This window comes from Pygocentrus nattereri, chromosome 25 (genome assembly GCF_015220715.1).
Source record: "Pygocentrus nattereri isolate fPygNat1 chromosome 25, fPygNat1.pri, whole genome shotgun sequence".
In the NCBI taxonomy this organism is placed as follows: Eukaryota; Metazoa; Chordata; class Actinopteri; order Characiformes; family Serrasalmidae; genus Pygocentrus; species Pygocentrus nattereri.
Window position 1 is genome coordinate 8,666,565 of NC_051235.1, and position 20,512 is coordinate 8,687,076.

Genomic DNA, 20,512 nt, shown 5'->3' on the forward strand with positions numbered 1-20,512 from the left:
AAACGCCGTTATTGTATTGGTAGTGACCAAATGGATTAAATTCAAAATGGATTCCAAAGAATGAAAATAAATATATATATGTGTGTGTGTGTGTGTGTGTGTGTGTGTGTGTGTGTGTGTGTGTGTGTGTGTGTGTATTCTCTCGCTCGCTACCTCAACTGAACATTTTCTCTTTCTACCTGTGACTGGACTCTGGGGCTCTGTCCTTTCTGTCAGTGTCAGTGTGAGTTCAGTGAGCTTTACTGGCGTGACTGTATTTAGATGCAGTATTGCCAAAGCATCGCCACAACGTGAATGAACGTTTGGAATTTAATTTTAATAATTTTAATAGAAATAAAGAGAGTAGTGTCAAAGTAATCTTTTAAATTTTAACTCCCTTTCTGCCTCTCTCCCCTTTTACTCTCTCTGCCTCTGTTTCTCTCTTTTCTGTCCTTCACTCATTGTCTGTCTGTCTCTTTATCTCCCACTCTGCGCTCTCTCTCTCTCTCTCTCTCTCTCTCTCTCTCTCTCTCTCTCTCTCTCTCTCTCTCTCTCTCTCTCTCTCTCTCTCTCTCTCTCGGCATAATGCCAGGCTTTGCAGAACACATTTGCAGGGAGAAATGAGCAGATGGAACCTGGATTTAAATAATTTTTGGTTATTATTCCAAAAAATTATCCCATTGAAGCTTCTCGGGTCTAATGCCAGTCACTGATGGCCAGTTATCAAAGGAAGCTGTACTAAACCTTTAATAGAGAGAGAGCTGGAGAGAGGGAGAGTGTTTGTGAATAATAGCACCACGAAACCACCATTTGCACTCTCAGCCTCGCTATTTTCACAGTAATTCCGCAGTGCTCGCTGAAGGACTATGTGATTTTCGGCTGTGGGAACATCGCCCAACAAAAGCACAATGACAGCACAGTCCTGTTCACCACTATCAGAAACCCGAAACCTTCTCCAGCACTGCAGAGTTAGGTCTCGGCAACATCAGAAACCTTACTCTACTCCCCCTCACTTTCCATATGAGCTTCTCTCACCCTCCCTCTCTCTGTCTTTATTTATCTCCCTCTCTCTCGCTCACTCTGTGTGTGTGTGTGTGTGTGTATGTGTGTATATATGTGTATATATGTGTGTGTGTGTGTGTGTGTGTGTGTGTGTGTGTGTGTGTGTGTGTATATATATGTGTATATATATATATGTGTGTGTGTGTGTGTGTGTGTGTGTGCGTGTGTGTGTGGATGAATATCTATATATATGTAAACAAAGTGGAGGAAAACCTCGTATTTCCTTTTTTGTCATTTTGTACTTTTTTCCAGGATTTGAAAATGCCGGCAGACCTTATCAATGTGCCAATATTTCACGATGAATGGATTACCAGAAATGCTCCAAAAGTGCTTGGAAGAAAATCTAGTTCCATTAACTTCCTGTAAAGTTAACATTTTGGAGATGTTGGCAACACCCAGCTGTTTTACTGTCATGGTGCAGATTTATTAATTCATGTATTATTATCTATTAATAATATCATTTAAAAACCTTGGACTTGTTTTATAAGCACTCAGCTTTCCTGGTTGCTGGTATGTTTTATCTGCAACGAGAAACTGTCAAACACTAAAAAGTCGCAAAGCTGAAGTCAAGTTCTCATTCACCAGGTCCTCATTTGAAGTTTCCCATTCCACCTAAAACGGTAGCAGTTCAGTCTGTCGTACCAGTCTTTTAAGGTGGAACGGGAAAATTCAAACAAGAAGCTGGCGAATGAAAAACGATTAAATATAGATATAAGAAAATGTACGTCCCACTCTGCTCTCTCTTTTTTGTTCTCTCTCTCTCTTTTTCTCTCTCTCTCTCTCTGTCTCTGTGTGTGTGTGTGTGTGTGTGTGTTTGTGTGTGTGTGTGTGTGTGTGTACATATAATACATGTATAAGATAGACAGAAAGAGCCTTTTTATTCATTTTTATTTCTCCCTCTCTCACCTTCCTTTTCTCTCTCCCTCTCTCTTTCTCTGTAGTGACTGTTCCCAGGTTGGACAAGGTTTATAGAGCATTGACAAAAATCCTACTCCTGATTAAGTCCAGTTTAGTGGCATGGCACTGACAGCTGGAAACTCAATGTTAAGAAGTGCTTCTAAATAATAATGGATAAATTGTCTCACCAGGTGGAGTAAAAAACCTTTTCAGTCTTCTGTAAAGCTTGTAGAACCTAGCAACCATAGCTGTAAATCGCATTTGTGGGCAGAGCATGGACAGGTTAATTGTTCTGCCCTCACACCAAGAAAAGTAAGAAACAAACAGAGACAACCCCTCACTTCTGTGTCTGTCTTTCCCTCTCTCTCCGTTCTACCTCTCACTTCTTCTTCTTCTTCTTCTTCCTCCTCCTCTTCATCCTCCTCCGCAGAAACCTCCGGCTCCCGAAGCCTCCTGAAACGTCTCCAACTTGCTAGGGCTTTTATTTTTATTTTTTGTGCTGTAAACGACAATCAGCTTTATTTGACTAGGCACAAGGCGATGGCTGCGTGGTTTATGCTAAGAAAGCATAATGCCTCCCATGAGAGATCAGGGAGAAGGAAAATAAAAGCTACACTAAACATGATTTTGTGCACCCAGCTCCCCCACCCCACCTGCGGTTTGTTTGCTTTTTACTGCATATAAAAAGAAACCTGTAGGCGGCCTCTGTTTTGCCGGAGAATAAATCTGTTCTTGTTTGATTATGCTTGTTAGCTGCGTGTGGAAAGGCTACTGAGAAATTCTGCTGGAGTTAAAGCGGAAACACTCTCACTTCAGCTGAAGACAAAGGCATATCCCTGCAAACTGTGCCAGAGTAGTTTACCAGTAAAGCTCTATTTTTGTTTTGTCATTGACTGATGCAGCTCATGATCTATCATTTTCGCTGCTTCTCTAACCTAAACAAATGATTCACTTTTCTGCTCTGACTTGTTGGTAATGTCAGGTTGATGATGTTTATGGGAGTTGATGTTGACGTTTATGGGAGTTGATGTGAAAAGATGAATTCTGCAGGAGGTGACAGATAGTTAGGTCTGTTTCAAAGCAGTGAATTTATGGACCAGTTCTCCATTATGATATTCTCTTGAAGGTATACAGCAGGAGCAGACACCTGGATGAGGAGTGCATGAAATTGTGCGAAAACTTACTTGCCAGTTAATGTTTGAAATTCGTACTGCAGTTACTTTGAAATCTGGCACAAACAAAGCATAACTTTTTAGTGCAACTTCACAAACATGTGCAGTGCTTAGGCACCTTAGGTACATTATTTAAAACCATTCATCTTAATTGTGTTGTAAAATCACTATATATCCTGAGAATAATTACAAATAAACATAAATACAGTAAATAGTAACACAGCTTTCTTATTTAAACAACAACAAAGAAAAGCGAATTTGAAGAACATGGTTTGGTTCCAGATTTGTCCAGCCGTCATGTGGATTTGTTAAATTCCAACACCACCACACATGATTTAACATAACGAAGCATTGCTTAACCAACACAGTTTTTGGATGATGGTAACAAATAATACTGGGCTTCCTCGAGAAGAGCTTTAGAAATGGTTACACAACCACATTTGTTTACGTTTTTGTATAAGTATTATTTGTATTCCTTGTAATATTAGTGTTTCTTTTTCTGTACAAATAAATGTGTCCACACATGTGTAAGCATCTCTAAACACACTAACATGTTATAATGCATTCATAAGGCATTATAAATATGGTTATAAATATTTCTAAAATTATTTCTAGTCATGTTTATTATACATTATGAATTGTTCATGTAATGCATTATATAATATATAACATGTCGTACGGTCAGTGCCAAAGAAGTCAGTCCCAGCTTGGAGAGTGTAAAATAAAGACAAATACAAAGTTTATTTACGCCCTAAGATTTCTAATGTCTTGTTTCTCTGGTGCTGTTAGGGCTTTATTGTGTATGTTTTAGTGTTTCAGTACAATCCTCAGTAAATTCTTCTACTTGAAGCCTCACTCTTAACACTAGAGGAGGCTTTAGTACAGTACAATTCACTTTACTTGGAGTGGACAAATACAACTTATGAACTCTTATAATTTGTTATTAACAGTACTTATAGTATGTTATGTTATCAATTCATAATGTATAATAAGCATGGCTAGAATGTGTAATGCATTTTTATAAATATTTATAGCTGTGTTTATGATATATCTTATGAATGCAGTATGACATTTTATAATTGTGTTTATAGATGCTTACAAACATGACATTTATAGAAAGTGTTATCAAATGACTTATTGAATATAATTCTTGCTTTTGTGCGGTGCTGTATACCCAGTGCAGGGCTCTGCTTGCCCGCTTGTCTGGGACATGTTGATTTTTTTTGTCAGACACCGGTTTATTTACCCGTCTGATCTGTAAAACTATGCAAGACGAATATGGCTAACATTCTTTTATGAAGCGAGAACAGTCGTGCTCTGATAGGAACACCCCGATTCTTTTCTTTTACTTTATATATATTGTGGTACTGTATGAGGAAGTCAGGTGTAGCTGAAAAGTATGTTAGGGTGGTGCAGGACATGTATGAGGATAGTGAGACAGTGGTGAGGGGTGCAGTTGGAGTGACAAATGGTTTCAAGGTGAAGGTAGGGTTACATCAGGGATCAGCTTTGAGCCCCTTCTTGTTTGCAATGGTGATGGACAGGTTGACAGATGAGGTCAGGCAGGAGGCTCCATGGACCATGATGTTTGCAGATGACATTGTAATCTGTGGTGAGAGTAGAGAGCAGGTGGAAAAGAATCTGGAGAGGTGGAGGTTTGCACTGGAGAGGAGAGGAATGAAGGTCAGTAGAGATAAGATGGAATACATGTGTGTGAATGAGAGGGAGGCAGGTGGAAAGGTGAAGATGCAAGGAGTAGAGGTCGTAAAGGTGGATGACTTCAAATATCTTGGGTCAACCATCCAGAGCAATGGACAGTGTAGAAAAGAGGTGAAGAAGAGGGTGCAGGCAGGATGGAGTGGGTGGAGACGGGTGTCAGGGCTGATGTGTGACAGAAGGATAGCAGCAAGAGTGAAAGGGAAGGTTTACAAGACAGTAGTGCGTCCTGCTATGATGTACGGTTTGGAGACTGTGGCTCTGTCTAAAAGAGAGGAGGCTGAGCTGGAGGTGGCGGAGATGAAGATGCTGAGATTTTCATTGGGAGTGACCAGGCTGGACAAGATTAGAAATGAGCAGATCAGAGGGACGGTGAAGGTGGAGCAGTTTGGAGATAAAGCCAGAGAGGCCAGGTTGAGATGGTTTGGACATGTGTTGAGGAGGAATAGTGGATATATTGGGCAAAGAATGTTGGAGATGGAGCTGCCGGGTAGAAGGAGAAGAGGTAGACCTCAGAGAAGGTTTATGGATGTAGTGAAGGTGGACATGGAGATGGTTGGTGTAAAAGTAGAGGAGGCAATGGATAGGGCAAGATGGAGGCAGATGATCCACTGTGGTGACCCCTAAAGGGAGCAGCCGAAAGAAGAAGAAGAAGAAGAAGAAGATATATATATATATATATATATCCATTTAATGTTTGTCCTTTAAATTAAATACATTTTAGGTTTGGGGTTAAGCGTTTCATATCAGTCAGATCAAAATTAGAATGACCACACCCAGTCCTAGTTTCAAAAAATTGTGTAATACAGTTATTTACAGACCCCCCCCCCCCCCCTCCTCCAAAGACAAGTTATTTCAGAGAAGTAAAATGTGGATTTTACTTTTCCTAGTATCAGGCCTAAAATAGTTCAACCTAGAAGCCTGAAGGTTTCAGAAGTGGGCGGGACGCTATAGGCTGAGCCCCTCCACTCTTCAGCCAACACCCAAAAAAACAACAAAGAAACAAAACAAATTATAGCTAATATTACTCACATTCTACATTGGGTCATTTTGCAATGTTGCAATGTAAAGCCATACATAGCTTTACATGAATTCTTGCCATGGATGTTAGGTAGCTGATCTTGTTTATCATTTGAGGCAGCAAAATTAATTTTTATATGGCTGTAACTTTCAAATTGCAAGAGCTGGAGTTTTACTTATATTTCACTTTATTCAACACTGAATGAAAATGTATGTAAAATGGAATGAAATGTAATGATGCAGAGCTTGTGAACTGGCGGTCTGGCATTGCATTCAGCGCTCAAGTATCATTCTGGAGTAAACGAATGTACTAGTCTTCTTGGCAGGAAAAAAAAAGACCTGTAATGTAATTTATAGAACATTGAGTTTAAGTCACAATTGCAGTGTTGGTCAGAAAAATCTCAGATAAATATTTTTCCAAATTCTTCAGCCCTACTAACCATATCTGCCTAAGTCACCCTATTTCACTGTTTGTCTGATAAATCATGGCTAACGTCATTGAAGTGGTGACGGAATGGATTATCATCTCCTAACATTGAGCGGCTCATTCTTCTTTCTTACTACACTTTAAAATATTTGGGACAAATTTAGATGCATCTTCATCTTCACGGTCATAGCAGCCAGTAATCTGTGTCTCACCGCTTGTGACTTAGCGCCGGGTGGTGAGCAGGCCCTTCGGGGATATTTTGGAAAAGACACCGTGATATTGCGTGTATCGAAGTGTCCAATCTTATACACACAGGGACGGAGTGGTTGCACGTTTTTATTCCTACACAACAGGAGCATGTACGGTCAAGAGTGGACGACTGAGACCAATTAAATAGAAAAATGGACTCGCATGAGCTCCTGCTTGATTGGAACGAAGACCTGCAGCCACACCGGCCCTTTGTGGATAAGATTGGACACGCCGACGTATATCTTGGTTTTTCCTTGACTAATTTTATTCTATTTGTTAGTCTTAATTTTCAAAGTTCTTATTGTGGTGTGTTAATTTTATATTTTTAAATATTTTTTGTATATTTTATACCATTTGTCTATTGATTTTTTTCCATTGCTTGGTGTTATACTGTTATACTGTTATATATATATACATTACTTTTAAAGTACAAGTGGTGTCATGTATGTTAAGTTGGGTCTGTAGCTTTCTCTGTATCTCCAACTCCATCTCCATCTCTTCCTGTCTGTCTGTCAGCTTTTTATGCAGATTGATGCTCTGTACCCACGGCGGTTTGGCACCTGGAGTGACTACGCCAAAAAATACTGCAACGCTCACTACAAGTAAGCACCTTGCTTTAATTATAAGTTTAATGAGAGCAATCAAACAACATATAGGTCTATACAACATATGACTGGTAAAGGCTCCATATCAAACACTTTAATTAATCACTGCTAATTATTTATTCATTTTCTAATTACTGAGTGCAAATTATCTCAGTGAGCAGTGTTTGAAATACAGCTTTGGTGGTGTGTATTAAATTAGATGAGACCCAGCAAGTTGCACTAATCTTAACCTTTACCAAATTACATTTTGTTTTATAATGAACGAGTTACCAAATGAGTGAGGAGTGTTGAAGAGCAATCTACACCACGAAGAGCCAATGTATTTGTGTTTAAGCGAAACATAGCTTCCTTCACAACAGAAAAAGGTGTGCTTATTCACACCTAAGAGCTGCACAAACCTGACCCATACCAGCAACTTGGAGCGCCTGGTACCTGACTGGTAATGCTAATTTGAGAGTGAGAGAGTATAAAAGAGAAAAAGTGTGATAGTTTGTAAGCATCTACCTTCAAATAAAGGCAGATCCACTACATGACCTGACTGCCAATCACCTACAGCTTATCTGGTAAATTATTTAATAGGGCATGGACATAAACAGCCCTGTGATGGATTGGTGACCTGTCCAGGGTTTCCTGCCTTCCTCCCAGTGAGTGCTGGCATGGGCTCCCGCCGCTACCCTGGAGGATAAGCAGTTTAGGTGATGAGGGGAGTGAGTGAGTGGACATTAACAGAGGCTGTGTTTGTGTGAATGTATGTTTTTATTTTTATCTTTTTCTTTTCTTGAACCATTCCGTTTCATTCTTTGGCTATGATGAGGTAAAATGTATACAGTTGAAAAGATTGAACTTATATAGGCAGAAACATCACCAGCTAATTAACTACACACATACACTTTTTCAGTTTGGTGAAGAATGCTAGGGTACATGCAAATGAGACAAAGGTGTCTTAAGTTGTGAATGATGTAACTCAATGTCCATGCGTCTTACTGTATGTTGTATCTATGATCGGGTTTGTAAGTCTGATGTGTGGGTGGGGGCTGGAATGTGGGGTGTTTTTGTTATTTCTTTAAATGGGAAAATAAAAATAATCACAAATCAGACAAAGAAACTCTACGCTCAGGTACAGAGTAAAATGGAAGACCTTCTTTCAAAGTAGGGCACTGGCTGTCCAGTTTGGCATTATTTTGGTGTCCATCCAACCAAACACAGATGACCACTGGATATTAATATAGTTATTATTAAGTAATTTAATAAACAAGCCCATTGCATGATTTTATGACAATTATATTACCGTCAGGGAAGATGCAAAGCTGTAGAGTACAGCTCTGCACCGCTCACATGTGGTACTTCGTAACTCTATTTGGATCGCGCTAATATGATTTATTGTGATCATGCCGCAGACGATAATCATTTGTCTACATTTTCATTATCGTCCAGGCTGCTACTAACCCTGTGCATTTGTTATTCTGTGCAGATTCTTCGGGAAAAGGCGTCAGTGGGACTGTCGTGGAGCATCTCATTTGGATGAGCTGCACCACAGGCTGAGTATGATTATGATTCGCAGGCTCAAAGCCGAGGTCCTCACTCAGCTGCCGGCCAAAATCCGCCAGAGGATCCCCTTCGATCTGCCCAAAGAGGCAGGCAAGGTGAAGCATACATTAAAGCAAGGAGCCTAAATCCATGTTTTCTTTCCAATTATGATAATCTGTGTCTAGTGGAAACACAATATACACGAATGAAGTATGCTGTATGTCCAATAAGATGATGAATTTCACCAGATGTTTCAGTGTAAACTGAGTAGTTCTAAGCTTGAATGTGCATTACCCTCGCTGATCAAAAGGCTGGTGTGGCTTGTCCTACCAGTACAGCTTCAACAAAACGTGTTACCCCATGGTCTCTCTCTGTTCACCACAGAGAAACTCAGTGTGTTAAAGCTAAAAACGGTGTTAAAGTTAACCTGGCAAGCATAACCGAGCCAGGAAGCTCGTTGTTAAATATCGGTTGTTTGTTTGTTTGTCCAACCAGCCTTCCCAGCATTTCATGTGTGTATGTTCTGTCCCTGCAAATCAACAGTTAACTGAATATTTATTTATTTATTTATTTATCTTTGGTCTTCACCATATGAAGCTGCAAACTGTTATGGTGAGCAAGGTTCTGCAACATCACCTGCATATATAAAGCGTTCTGTTGTACAAATGGATGTCAGTGAAGTGTACTAATAAGAAGTTTTATCACATTTCTGTCTTGTTTTTCATTCAGACTTTGCCAGATGTTTAACCTCTTTAACTCAGTAATTTCATTACATCCCAAATATTATCATTGTCAAGTCTGGAACTTTTTTCTTTATGTTTGAGTTTGATATAAGACTCAATTGTATCATGATGCAAATATCTAGTATTTACCTCTTGATCCCTGGGACTGTTCCCTAACAAGAACACTACCAATCACAACACTCAACAAAATACCCTTTAGACCACAGGTGTCCAGTTCCAGATCAGGAGGGCCAGAATTCAGCAGAATTTGGAGATTTCTAAATAAAGCTGGTCACTAACTGTTGGGTTGTATGAGGTGTGTTTAAGCAGGAAAATCACCAGGGCTGCAGTTTAGGATTATTTCCATAATCTGTTAATCTCCCAATTATTTTTTCAATGAATTAACAGATCTAATAATTATGTTGCTCTTTCAGTGAGAAATGAATTTAAACTTGAAGTTGAAAATTCAACATTGAACATCATCTAGTGGCTGTTTCTAGTACGCTTAGCAGGCACTGTTTTTATCTTCCCCTCGATGACTGGACAGTGTTTGTCTGGAGCCGTACTGTTCATTGTTGAACTGCTACTTCAGTGTGGTGTTCATTTTATTCCTCTGTACTTAACATCACTGAAATGCTCCTCTCCTTCATTAGAGGTTGTTAGTTAAAGTACTTACCCACTATCAGCAACAAGAGAGAAGGTGCTGCAACACTTTAGTTTCAGTTAATTTTCTTTCATTTGTGCTTCATTTCGCGCTGCTGTGAAATGCTGTCTCTCATTTTTGTATAGCACACTGTAATGTGCTGCGCCTACTGTGGATCTTGTTTTCTTGAATTTATCTCCATTTGCACCGTTTGTGAATGTTAACATCGTATACAGCATTTAGTTCTGACAGCAAAGTCTGAATCAGGGGTGTCAAACTCTATCACCAAAAGGGCCATATCCAAAAATCTCAAAAAAGAATGACTGGGCCAGAGAATGCACAAAAACGTCAACAGTAACATATAGGCACTTGTAGTAGGCCTTGAAATATTACACGAATACTTGAAAAATTCTAAATGTAAACAACTCCAGGATCTCTGTCTTTTAAACCTACCTATTTGCTTCAACTAGACACCTGATGTCTTTTCTTTGCTGCAGTTTCATTGTTTTGGCTCAATTTCTGAACTGCTGAGCTGACGTTAGATGTTTATATTGGCTGAACTGCAGTTAGTTGTTTGGTGATATGACTGGGGTGGACTTGTGTAGAACTGAAGTGTAATCGCTGTCCCATAGATTGTTGTTGGGGTAGGAGAATCAGAGCGCACATTATGTTGCAGTGCATGCTGGGGACTGTAGTGTAGTGCACTATGAAATGAGCTAATATTAACAGAAAATGCAAATACTTTCTGTCTGGGGTGCTCAGCACCCATAAAGCTCTGATCCTAGATTTTCCCCTGCCGTTGGTTTCTGAAACATTGTTATGACAGTCGTTATATTAATATATTTGATTGTAGTTTGTCCTCTGTCCTTTCGGAGTGACAGAGTCTAGGTTTTATCACGTTTGAATGTTAATTTCAGGAGGAAAATCCAGCGAATGTCCAATATAAAACCAATTTTGCCACTCTGTCTGTAAGGCAAACTTTTTGGGCGGAAGGAATTGCTCATATTAAAGCTCAAGTGATATAATATTTGGGGCATCTTTGCTTTGCCTTTTTTTTTGCAGAGCAATATGAAATTGCCGAGCTCTGCTGGACCAGTCCTACCGGACCAGAATGGTGACCCCTGCTTTAAACTAACCACTGCAAGCCAGACTACAGTTCAGTTTATACAGAACGTATTGTGGCATCGGCGTATCACACCTAAAGAAATCCAGTTAACACATGTATACATGAACATGTGCACAAGACAGACTCGAGCGTGTGTATTCACACATGCACACATTCATAAAACACATTCACATTTTCACACCCACACACACCAGTTCAGCCATTTTTCCCATGTTCCCTCACACACCCATATGCTAACTCCCCAATCAGCCAATCTGAGATGAGACAGAATCAGACGGCCTAAATATAGCACTAATTACCTCTCTGTAACCGCCCCATGGCCGTTGCTAGGCGATAGTATTCGATTAGCACTAATTATCATTTTATCTCACTTGTCCACGATCACACTTTTTTTTCTTCCTCTCTTTTTCTCCCTCTCTTTTCAAACTCTGATGAGCTGTCAGCATGTTATTCAGAGAAGAAAGTACATCTCTAATCACACTTTGTTCTTTCCCAGCTTTTTCTCTCACTCTCTCCTTCTCTCACTCTCTCACTCGGCGCGTGCCTGCGCGCGTGTGTGTGTGCGTGTGCCTGCGTGCGTGCGTGTGTGCGTGTGCCTGCGTGCGTGTGTGTATGTGACTTGGCTGTTTTGGCGTTTCTTTCTCTTTGGTGAACACTCGATTTACATACTGTTCTGATGAAAATGCTTAGTAAAAGGACTAGCTTGACAATATCCTCCTATTTGCCTGTCAATTCGACTCCAGTGCCACTGTCTTCTGGTCATGTACTCATCTTCACTCGTCCTCACATCTAAAGATAAACTAATCTAAAACCAGGAGTCGTTATCAGGCTGATATCAGCAGAAAATACGGGATCAGATGCCTGATTGAAGAAAGAATGAATCCAATTTAGTCCTCTAACTAGCCTGTAACGGCACACGTGCATGCTGTGTGACGTGTTGTTGGCTGTATTTCTTGAGTGATTGAGTAGGGGGAGCGTGATGGTCTGCTTTTAAATGTTCTTAAGTGCTTCAATAAAAAATTGCTCATTTTAAAGCTTATCAGTTGATACCTAAAATAGATGATGCCACCTGTACTTTCTTCTTCTTCTTCTCTCTCTCTCTCTCTCTCTCTCTCTCTGTCTCTCTCTCTCTCCCTCTCTCCGATTTCTTTTTTTTTTTTTTTTTTTATCTGTCTCCATTTTGCTAGCTTCAACTTGTCCCCCCATGCTGGCATCTCTGCACCCATCTGTGTGTGTGTGTGTGTGTGTGTGTGCACGCACATATGCCAGATACAAGTAATACAAAGAGCAGCTCACCTGCTACCAAGCCTCATAAATCACCTGCTGTCAGTGCACATGCACACACGTATGCATCATTACAAATGTCCACACATGCATATATAGGTAGGTAGGTAGGTGTGTGTGTGTGTGTGTGGAGTGTAGCTATATTTTTGATAGCATGTTTAAAAAATTCATATTTTCATCTTTTAAGTATGCTTTAGAAAATTATTTGGAAAATTCTTCTAACTTGTTATTTCAAGATAACAATTTTGTAATTGTAATGAATTAGACATTCATGACTGTCGCATTAAGAGTAGCACAGATGAAACAATCCCATAGAATCTAGAACATTTTCCTGTTACAGTGGCAGTTGAATTTTTACATAAAAACATTTGCATAAAATGTTTTTTTATTTACTTCACTTGTACCCTTTGTAGTAGAATGTTCTTGTAATTGTGAGATTGAGAGGATAATACCCAGACACTGATGGGGAAGGGTGTAACAACACTGACTGTGCATTGTAGAGATTGCAGTGTGGTGTGTTAATACATCCTGGAGAATCGGGATGTGCTTTCAAACTAATTGATATTCTAGAATCTGTAAGTTAGTGGACGGATATCCGGTTTACTGCGAGGAAGGAAAAAGCAACAACAAAAAGGAGTAAAAACAGACTTCAGCCAAAATTGGAGCAAGGTTGTAGGTGTCCTTTTTAGTTGGGAAACTGGTTGGTTTTCATGTTGGATGAGTAATGGAAGCTGCCTGTCCAGAGGAGCTAATGAGCAAACACTAGCTGATACATTGGATGTTGATGAGGACTCCTTTTCTATTTAAGGACAATGTGCCAGCTTGTTGTTTGCAGAGTTTTACTGTTTCTGGGTCGAGCTAAGAACAGTTAGACTAGTTAGTGTCAAAGAATGCCAGAGGCAGCTCAGTCACATCCATATCCATTTGTCCTTGGTAATGTGCTCACGTTAAGGCATTGTGTTTCATAGTAGCAAATTACAGTATTATATACTCGTGGAACAGTCACATTTCACAGACCTGTTAAAACATAAAATCAGTGTTTCGCTGAGTTTTAACAGTTTTAACAGGCCTATTTTCTTCATTTTTCCACAGTGACACGTAGCCTATCTTCACACAGCAGGTAAAAGTGGCCGAAATCTGATTTTCTCACCAAATCTTTTAAATGTGACATATATGCGACATTAGTCGGAAACGATCAGCTCTCAGATCATTCTGCTGTGGTTGAGTTTGGCCAATTCTTTTGAAATCTCTTCGAACATGGAGCTGTTGCAGTAAGTGCCTTATGATTTTTTTGGTACAGAAACATCAGCCTAAATGTTTGAGGTCTCAGCAGCACAATGTGATGAATGTGGAGGTGGATTGACGTAAAAGTCACATGAATGAGTCGCACTGCAGCAAATCTGGTACGGATCGGATTTCATTACCAAATGTGAACGCGGCTCAAATCAGAATTGAAAATGTCAGGTTTGATGTGTCGTCTGTGTATGTTGTCTGACGACACATCTGTGTCACATATGAAGAAAAAGGGCGGATTCGGGCCACTTTTACCTGCTGTGTGAACAAAGCCTTAGTGTAGTTCTTATAGTTCTTTTAAATGAACCGAACTCAGTGAACTTCAAAGGAAACCAGTGGCAAATGAGCTTTTTGTGTTTTGTGCTTTTTGTGTTTACAATGTAAGGGAACTTAAAAGACGACTGTGTTTTCTCACTGGTTCTTTTTAACGTTGATGAGATCATAGACCACTTCTTGTTCACACTACAACTCCACTGGATCTTAGATCCCATTCACACCTCTTGCGGTATACACAGTGCTCACCGGTTGAGTGTGAAAGCCTCTGATGAAACTAACCTCTTGAGTGGCGAGGGGAACTACCACACATGCCTACTGCTGTCCTATTGGCCACACTGATACTTGGCCGAAGTGTGTTGTGTAAGTGAGAAAAAGACCCTGTGTGTATCGTGACTTAATCTGTTTTACGCTGCGCTCCAATCAATCAGTAATGTATTTGAAAAACCAGCGGCGTATTTCATATATTCAGTGTAAAAGCAGCTTAAAATTCTGTGTCGCATGTGTAAAATCATTGAAACCACACGGAATCTCTCATCTTATTGTATCTTGTCTTGTCACAAGATCTTCAGAAGGCTTTATCCTGTAGTACCTTATGTTCTTTCGTAGTTTTTACTCGCTGAAGTGCTCGAAGACTGTCAACGTTTACTACGATAAGACTTGATATTTTTGCCGTGAAGCATAATACAAAGCATCTGATTGATACATGCATTTATTTTCACACTCAGATCAGAAAACGAACTACAAATGAACTGTACTGCGACCCCCTCGAGAGTTGGTGTGAGTTTAGTTTGCTTTTTGGGGTTGTTTAGAGGGGTCTGAGTTCCTTTGATGTGTTCACCTATGCACAGAAAACCATGACTCAGCCGTCGGAGTCCACTTCAGGCACTGAAATGGTTCAAGTGTGAAAACGCCTGAATTGCAGTTTCAGGATTTGAATACTGGCATCTCAAATGGTGAACTGAATAGTTGAGTACCTGTGCACATACCTAGTGGACAATTCTGTAAATTAGTCTGATATAACTATTGTTTGAACACCAAAGTTGGTGAATGATCAGCTCCAATCAACAACTCACTGCAGCACTCCTCCTGGCTCCCAGCTCTGACGCTGTTAATCATTTTCCTTCATTCCGATTTAATGAGAATTTAACTTCCATATAATGAGAATACAGAATCCTGATCTCTATATTGTGAATCCATCCTGTTTGAACTAAAGGAGCACAAAAAGTTAGTGAGGTTAAGGTTAGGGTTTGGTCCAGGTGCGGCCCTGGCCGTATTTAGCTGCAGTAATACACAGACTTCCTGTGTGTGTGTGTGTGTGTGTGTGTGTGTGTGTGTGTGTGTGTGTGTGTGTGTGTGTATGGGTGTGATTTATTGCATTGGTGTGCCATGTGTTTCCATATTCCCCTGCTGCTGTCAGAGCAGTGCTATAATTGGGCGGGTCACATGACCCACAGAGAGTGAGCTGATGTTCAGCAACATCAGGGATCTCTACACTTCCAGACCCCCCCCACCACCACCACCACCACCTCCTCCTCTCTCTCCCCCTCTCACATTCTCTTCTCTTCCTCTTTCTCTCTATCCCCCAACTTGCATTATCTTCACTTTGTGTTTCTCTTTTTCCCCTTCCCTCACACCTTTTCTTTTCTCATCTCTTTTTCTCTTCGCATCCATTGTGTTCTCTTTTCTTTCTCTGTATCTTCCCCTTCCCTCACTCCCTCTCCCTCCCTCTCTCTCTCTCTCTCTCTCTCTCTCTCTCTCTCTCTCTCTCTCTCTCTCTCTCTCTCTCTCTCTCTCTCTCACACACACACAATCTCTTCTCGCTCTCTCTCTTGCTATTTCTGACTCTCTTCCCTTTCCTCACTTTTTTCTCTGTTTCTCTTCCTCAATCTCTCTCTTATCCCCTCGCTCTCTTTCTCCTTACATCACTCCTTCCCTCTCTCTCTCTCTCTCTCTCTCTCTCTCTCTCTCTCTCTCTCTCTCTCTCTCTCTCTCTCACACACACACACACACACACACATGCTCCATCTTTTTCTCTTCAGTTGCGGAAAGTAGGACAGATCTTGCAGTATCATTAATTGTTCTGCCCTTAAAACAACAACCAAAAATAAATAAATAAAAAGGAAGCAAAAGGAGACAACCCCTTACATTTACTTACACTCTTTATCTCTCTTTCTCTTTTTCTTTCTTTCTTTTTCAGGAAGCCAGTGCGAGTTTTGAGCAGTGGGAGAGGCTGATGCGTTCCCTGGATTCGGGGGAGTCGGACAGTGAGAATCCTTTCACTGAAGTCATGAGTCTCATCACACAGATGTACAAACAGACAGCAGTAGCCAAGGTAGCGTCTGTGTGTGTCTTAGGACTGCACAATTAGGGAAGAACATTGGTGTAATGATTATATTACTGTATTTTACATTATGGCTTTGTCGTAGCCATTTGCAAGATCAACATCATGATAACCATTATTAATATTGTGTGCGTGTATGTATGTATATATATATATATATATATATATTGGTAGCACAATGTTATATAGATATTTTATATGCAAACATGGCAAGTACTTGCAAATTCAAATACCACACGCATTCACAAGCACATGTACACACATACACAATCAGAGCATGCTTTCCTACATTAGCAAGAAGGACAGCAGCATGCTGTCGACCCCTAATGACCACCATGGCAACCAGCCATTCTCTTCTCCATCTGAGAGGTGCTGGCATTGCCATGGGAACGAGCCCCAGGAGGCTGGACCAACGATGACGACGGCCATAACTGCGACCTTTTCAGTTACTGTGCCTCTTTTCCTTTTACTTGTTTCTTTATTTTTATTTCATTTTATTTTTTTATTTAAAAGAATAAAAAATTACGACATCTGCCTGGCAAAGCGGTAGTAGCAGCTAAATTGAAGGCTGAGTTTTGTTTCTAGTTTCATTCGGTTTTGTAAATAACAGTATGTTGTACAGTGCCAAAAACACACAAGCATGTCAATTTGAGAACACATAACAGGTGAAAGTGATTTGAGATAAGTGTTGAGGTTTAAGCTGTGGTCACACCAGACTGCCACCCTGCTATGTATTACATAGGGGTGGAGCAAAAGTCAGTAACATTAGCTGGTTAACTATTTAGTTTTTTTGCAACTGTGAGGGACAAACAACTTTAAGTTGACCAAGGATTTTTTCTGCATTTAGCATTTTTATTTAGCAAGTTAATACCAAGTTAATGCCACAGCTCTGCTATTGGTTGATGCTTTGCAGGGGTTAAAAGTCCCTTAAATTAACTTGGTGGCAAGTGAAATATATTGCTACTGGAAGTGAATGTGAAACTGCAAAACTACAGAAGCAAACTTTAAACACTATACATGCCTCAGCTGAGCAACTACGTTTGGGATGAGGGCTAAATTAGTTAGTCATGATGTGCGTTGTTTATTGTGGTGATTTCATGTCATGTAATCATGAATGTATTACAGTATAGTCGTGTTTCATGTAGAAACCTTTACATTATAAGGTTCTTCTTCTTCTACAACTTACAACTACAATGATAATGCTAGTTTTTGCTAGCATCTCTGAGATTTCATACTGAATTCTACTGAATTCTTCAGATCTACCAAGAAGTTCTCATCTTATGACCGGTAGGTCAGACATGTCACATCTGATATTTGAACGCTCAGTGCTAACTTTATATCCGTAACCTATAGCTAGCTAGCTGACTGGTGGAACATGCTTCCGGGACTGAGGTCACACAAGCTTCTGTTAGGAGTTGGCATGGTTGTATTTGCAGACGTGGTGTCTTATTGTGCACCACGCCAGGAAAGTACAATTGCGAGGAAACACCCTTGAAGTTATATGAGTAGCTAATGTATCATGTTATTCCCAGAGTTGAGATGGACAGCAAGCGATCACAATCTTAAAATGTTAACCATGTGTAATAGGTCCCTGCAGCAGGTGGCTAACCCAAGTAGGAAATGTCTAGTTATGCTGCAAACAACAGTATAATGTGCCTTCATGATAACCACTATTAACAAGCACGCTTCAATAATCTACTTGCTAGGAGTTTTGGCTGGGACCCTGAGCAGCAGGAGAGTGGCCGCTTTATGTGAGGGAGAGGAGTAGGTGTAGCTGATGTATTCATATTGCTAACTCTGATTGGTATTTGCTTCTCTGACATCACCTGCGCCAAATTTAGTCCCACCCAACTCCAATCAAACAGAGGAAAATGGCAGATGAAGGTCATTTCAAATCTCTCGACAGAAGTCACAAATACTGTAGACCAGGTGTTAAAGGGCTATGATGTCATCAAATCTGTAAGCCAGCTGTTTTTTTGTTTTTTACATTTTGCCATGACCCCAACTGGCCATTGTTTATTCCAAATATGCTAAAACTACAAGAGCAAAAAATAGGCACTGAATACTTGAAGGACTCAAAAATAATTAAAAATAAAAGTAAATTGTTTTATAAAACAATAGACCACATTAGCTGTTAAACGTCTTTAAATGTCCCAAGTGTTCACCATGTCTGAAAAACTGTCAAACTGCCCATTTGCTTGCGCTCGACACCTGGCACATTTTATTTTAATTTATTTTATCATTTATTTTTGTGTGATGCTGTCCTATAGATCATTGTTGGGGAACGGATGGGAGCACATATCCCATTGCAATGCATGCTTGGAACTGCCTGTGCACCTCATGGTGAAATGGGCTAATATTAATAGAGAATGAAAATAATTTTGCAGGCGAATGGGATCGGGCCTTGGGTCTGGTTTAAAAACCATGAGTCTAACATGCTGCTGACTGCTGTGGTTCAAATTAGTAGTGTAATATGTGCTCTTGTAGAATTGAAAACCTTCATGCAGAAAATCTCACTCCAGTCAAAGACGACGGCCTGTGATTTACTCAGTACACATGCTGACGCCAGGTCCCATCTCAAAGGTTTTTAAAGAAATTTTCCTCTGTGCCATCAACATTAACCATTTTTTGTGGCTCATGGAGACTCTGTGGCATTTTGAAATGTGACAAAGAAGTCCACTGGAAACTCTGTGGACAGGAAGTGACATGTTGTCCAACAGTAAGAGCTAAGATGAAGTAAAAATATCTGCAAGCAACACATCCACTCAAAACAACTCGCCTCTTACAGTGCTTCTTAACAGCCTCTCAACAGCCTTAAATCATAAATTATGCTCATATTAATGCACACGTGTGCACATCACAGTGGAATCAGGTCATTGCTTTAAGAGCCTGGTGTGTGTTTGTGTCCATGTCATTGTCCCTATTGGTCTCATGATCTCTTGTTCATCACACTTAATCGCTTTTATTGATTTATTCCCACTCTTTCATTTGCTCTCTGCCCAGAGTGTCATCTCCTTTCATATCCGGCCCACTTGCTTTTCTCTCTCTCTCTCTCACACACACACACACACACACACACACACTCTCTCACGTATACACACAGTGCTGAAGCACACGGCAGGATGTTGAAGGAATGAAATGCAGTGGGTTGGGGGGGTGCGGCAGTATCAAGACTGTGTCAGAAAGCGTGTCATTTTTTTTTTCCTGAAGTGTAAGTTCCTGGCCAGCTTAGAGTGAGCCAAGCATCGGTATTTTTACCCCAACAGCATCTGCTCCCAATTATCTTGAGACTGAGCCTCTCTCACACACTCTTTCTCTCTCACATACACACACACACATGGCGCACTGAAAAAGACTTAATGCCGCTTCACAGGGAGCAGTTTTGGATACCAATTAAAAGATGTGAAAACGGCAAAACTAGGCTGTAATAACAGAAGTGGAACGGCGCTTTGAAAGTGAGGGAAAAAGAGGCTTCCTCCCAGCTCGCTAACGACCGCCGTTAATGATACAGGCTATTCACATCATCTGATAGTTATCGATCAGTAGATAATCAAATCCTGTGAAGACTGGACAGTTTAAAGCATGGCTTTCAGTGATGTGAGGATGGAGGACGGTCTCCTTGATATGCTTTTAGCATAAACAACAACAAATTCTTCTGAATCACTAAATCCGTACAGTGGAACAAAATGGCAGTTCTTCCAGATACTCAGTGCAACATGCAAGACATGGCCCACGCAGTGCAAGTGACCAGAACCAAGGCTCTGTTCCAGTATTGTATTTAATGTGCCACCATTGACCTCCCCTTGCCATTTTGCCTCAAGGGAATCCCCGACACTTAGAAGACCTGTTCTATTTCTGTATTAGCTCTAGTGAAGTTTGTTAGATAACTCCTTCAAGCGGTGAAGGCATGAGGTATTTACTTTATAAACTCCAAAACAATGGAACAGCGCAATAAAGTACTTCATAAACACTTTAAGGGGCATTCTGGCCTAAAACTAAGCTTTTATTTGTTGCTGTATTCCGTATCCCTGTAGGACTGTATCCCTCAGTCTTATCAATTTGACAGATATCCAGATTTGATGTTGTTTCAATGTTTTTCTTTGTCACTATTCACTCACTGCAATACCGAACATGCATTATGCTTTATGCCCAGCCACTGAGAATTTCTCTAGT

General features: G+C 40.3%; 1 protein-coding gene across 3 annotated transcripts in view; it reads left to right on the top strand.

Annotated features, from left to right (window-relative positions):
• Positions 1 to 20,512, top strand: part of zranb3 (zinc finger, RAN-binding domain containing 3) — a 98,677-nt gene that overhangs the window by 25,725 nt on the left and 52,440 nt on the right. For 2 of the 3 annotated variants that reach the window (XM_017694574.2, XM_037534320.1), the window contains exons 5-7: positions 7,039 to 7,124; positions 8,599 to 8,770; positions 16,196 to 16,330. In XM_017694574.2, the coding sequence (XP_017550063.2) occupies positions 7,039 to 7,124; positions 8,599 to 8,770; positions 16,196 to 16,330 (393 nt within the window). The remainder of the gene's footprint in view (positions 1 to 7,038; positions 7,125 to 8,598; positions 8,771 to 16,195; positions 16,331 to 20,512) is intronic. The other variant, XM_037534321.1, reaches the window with a different exon arrangement.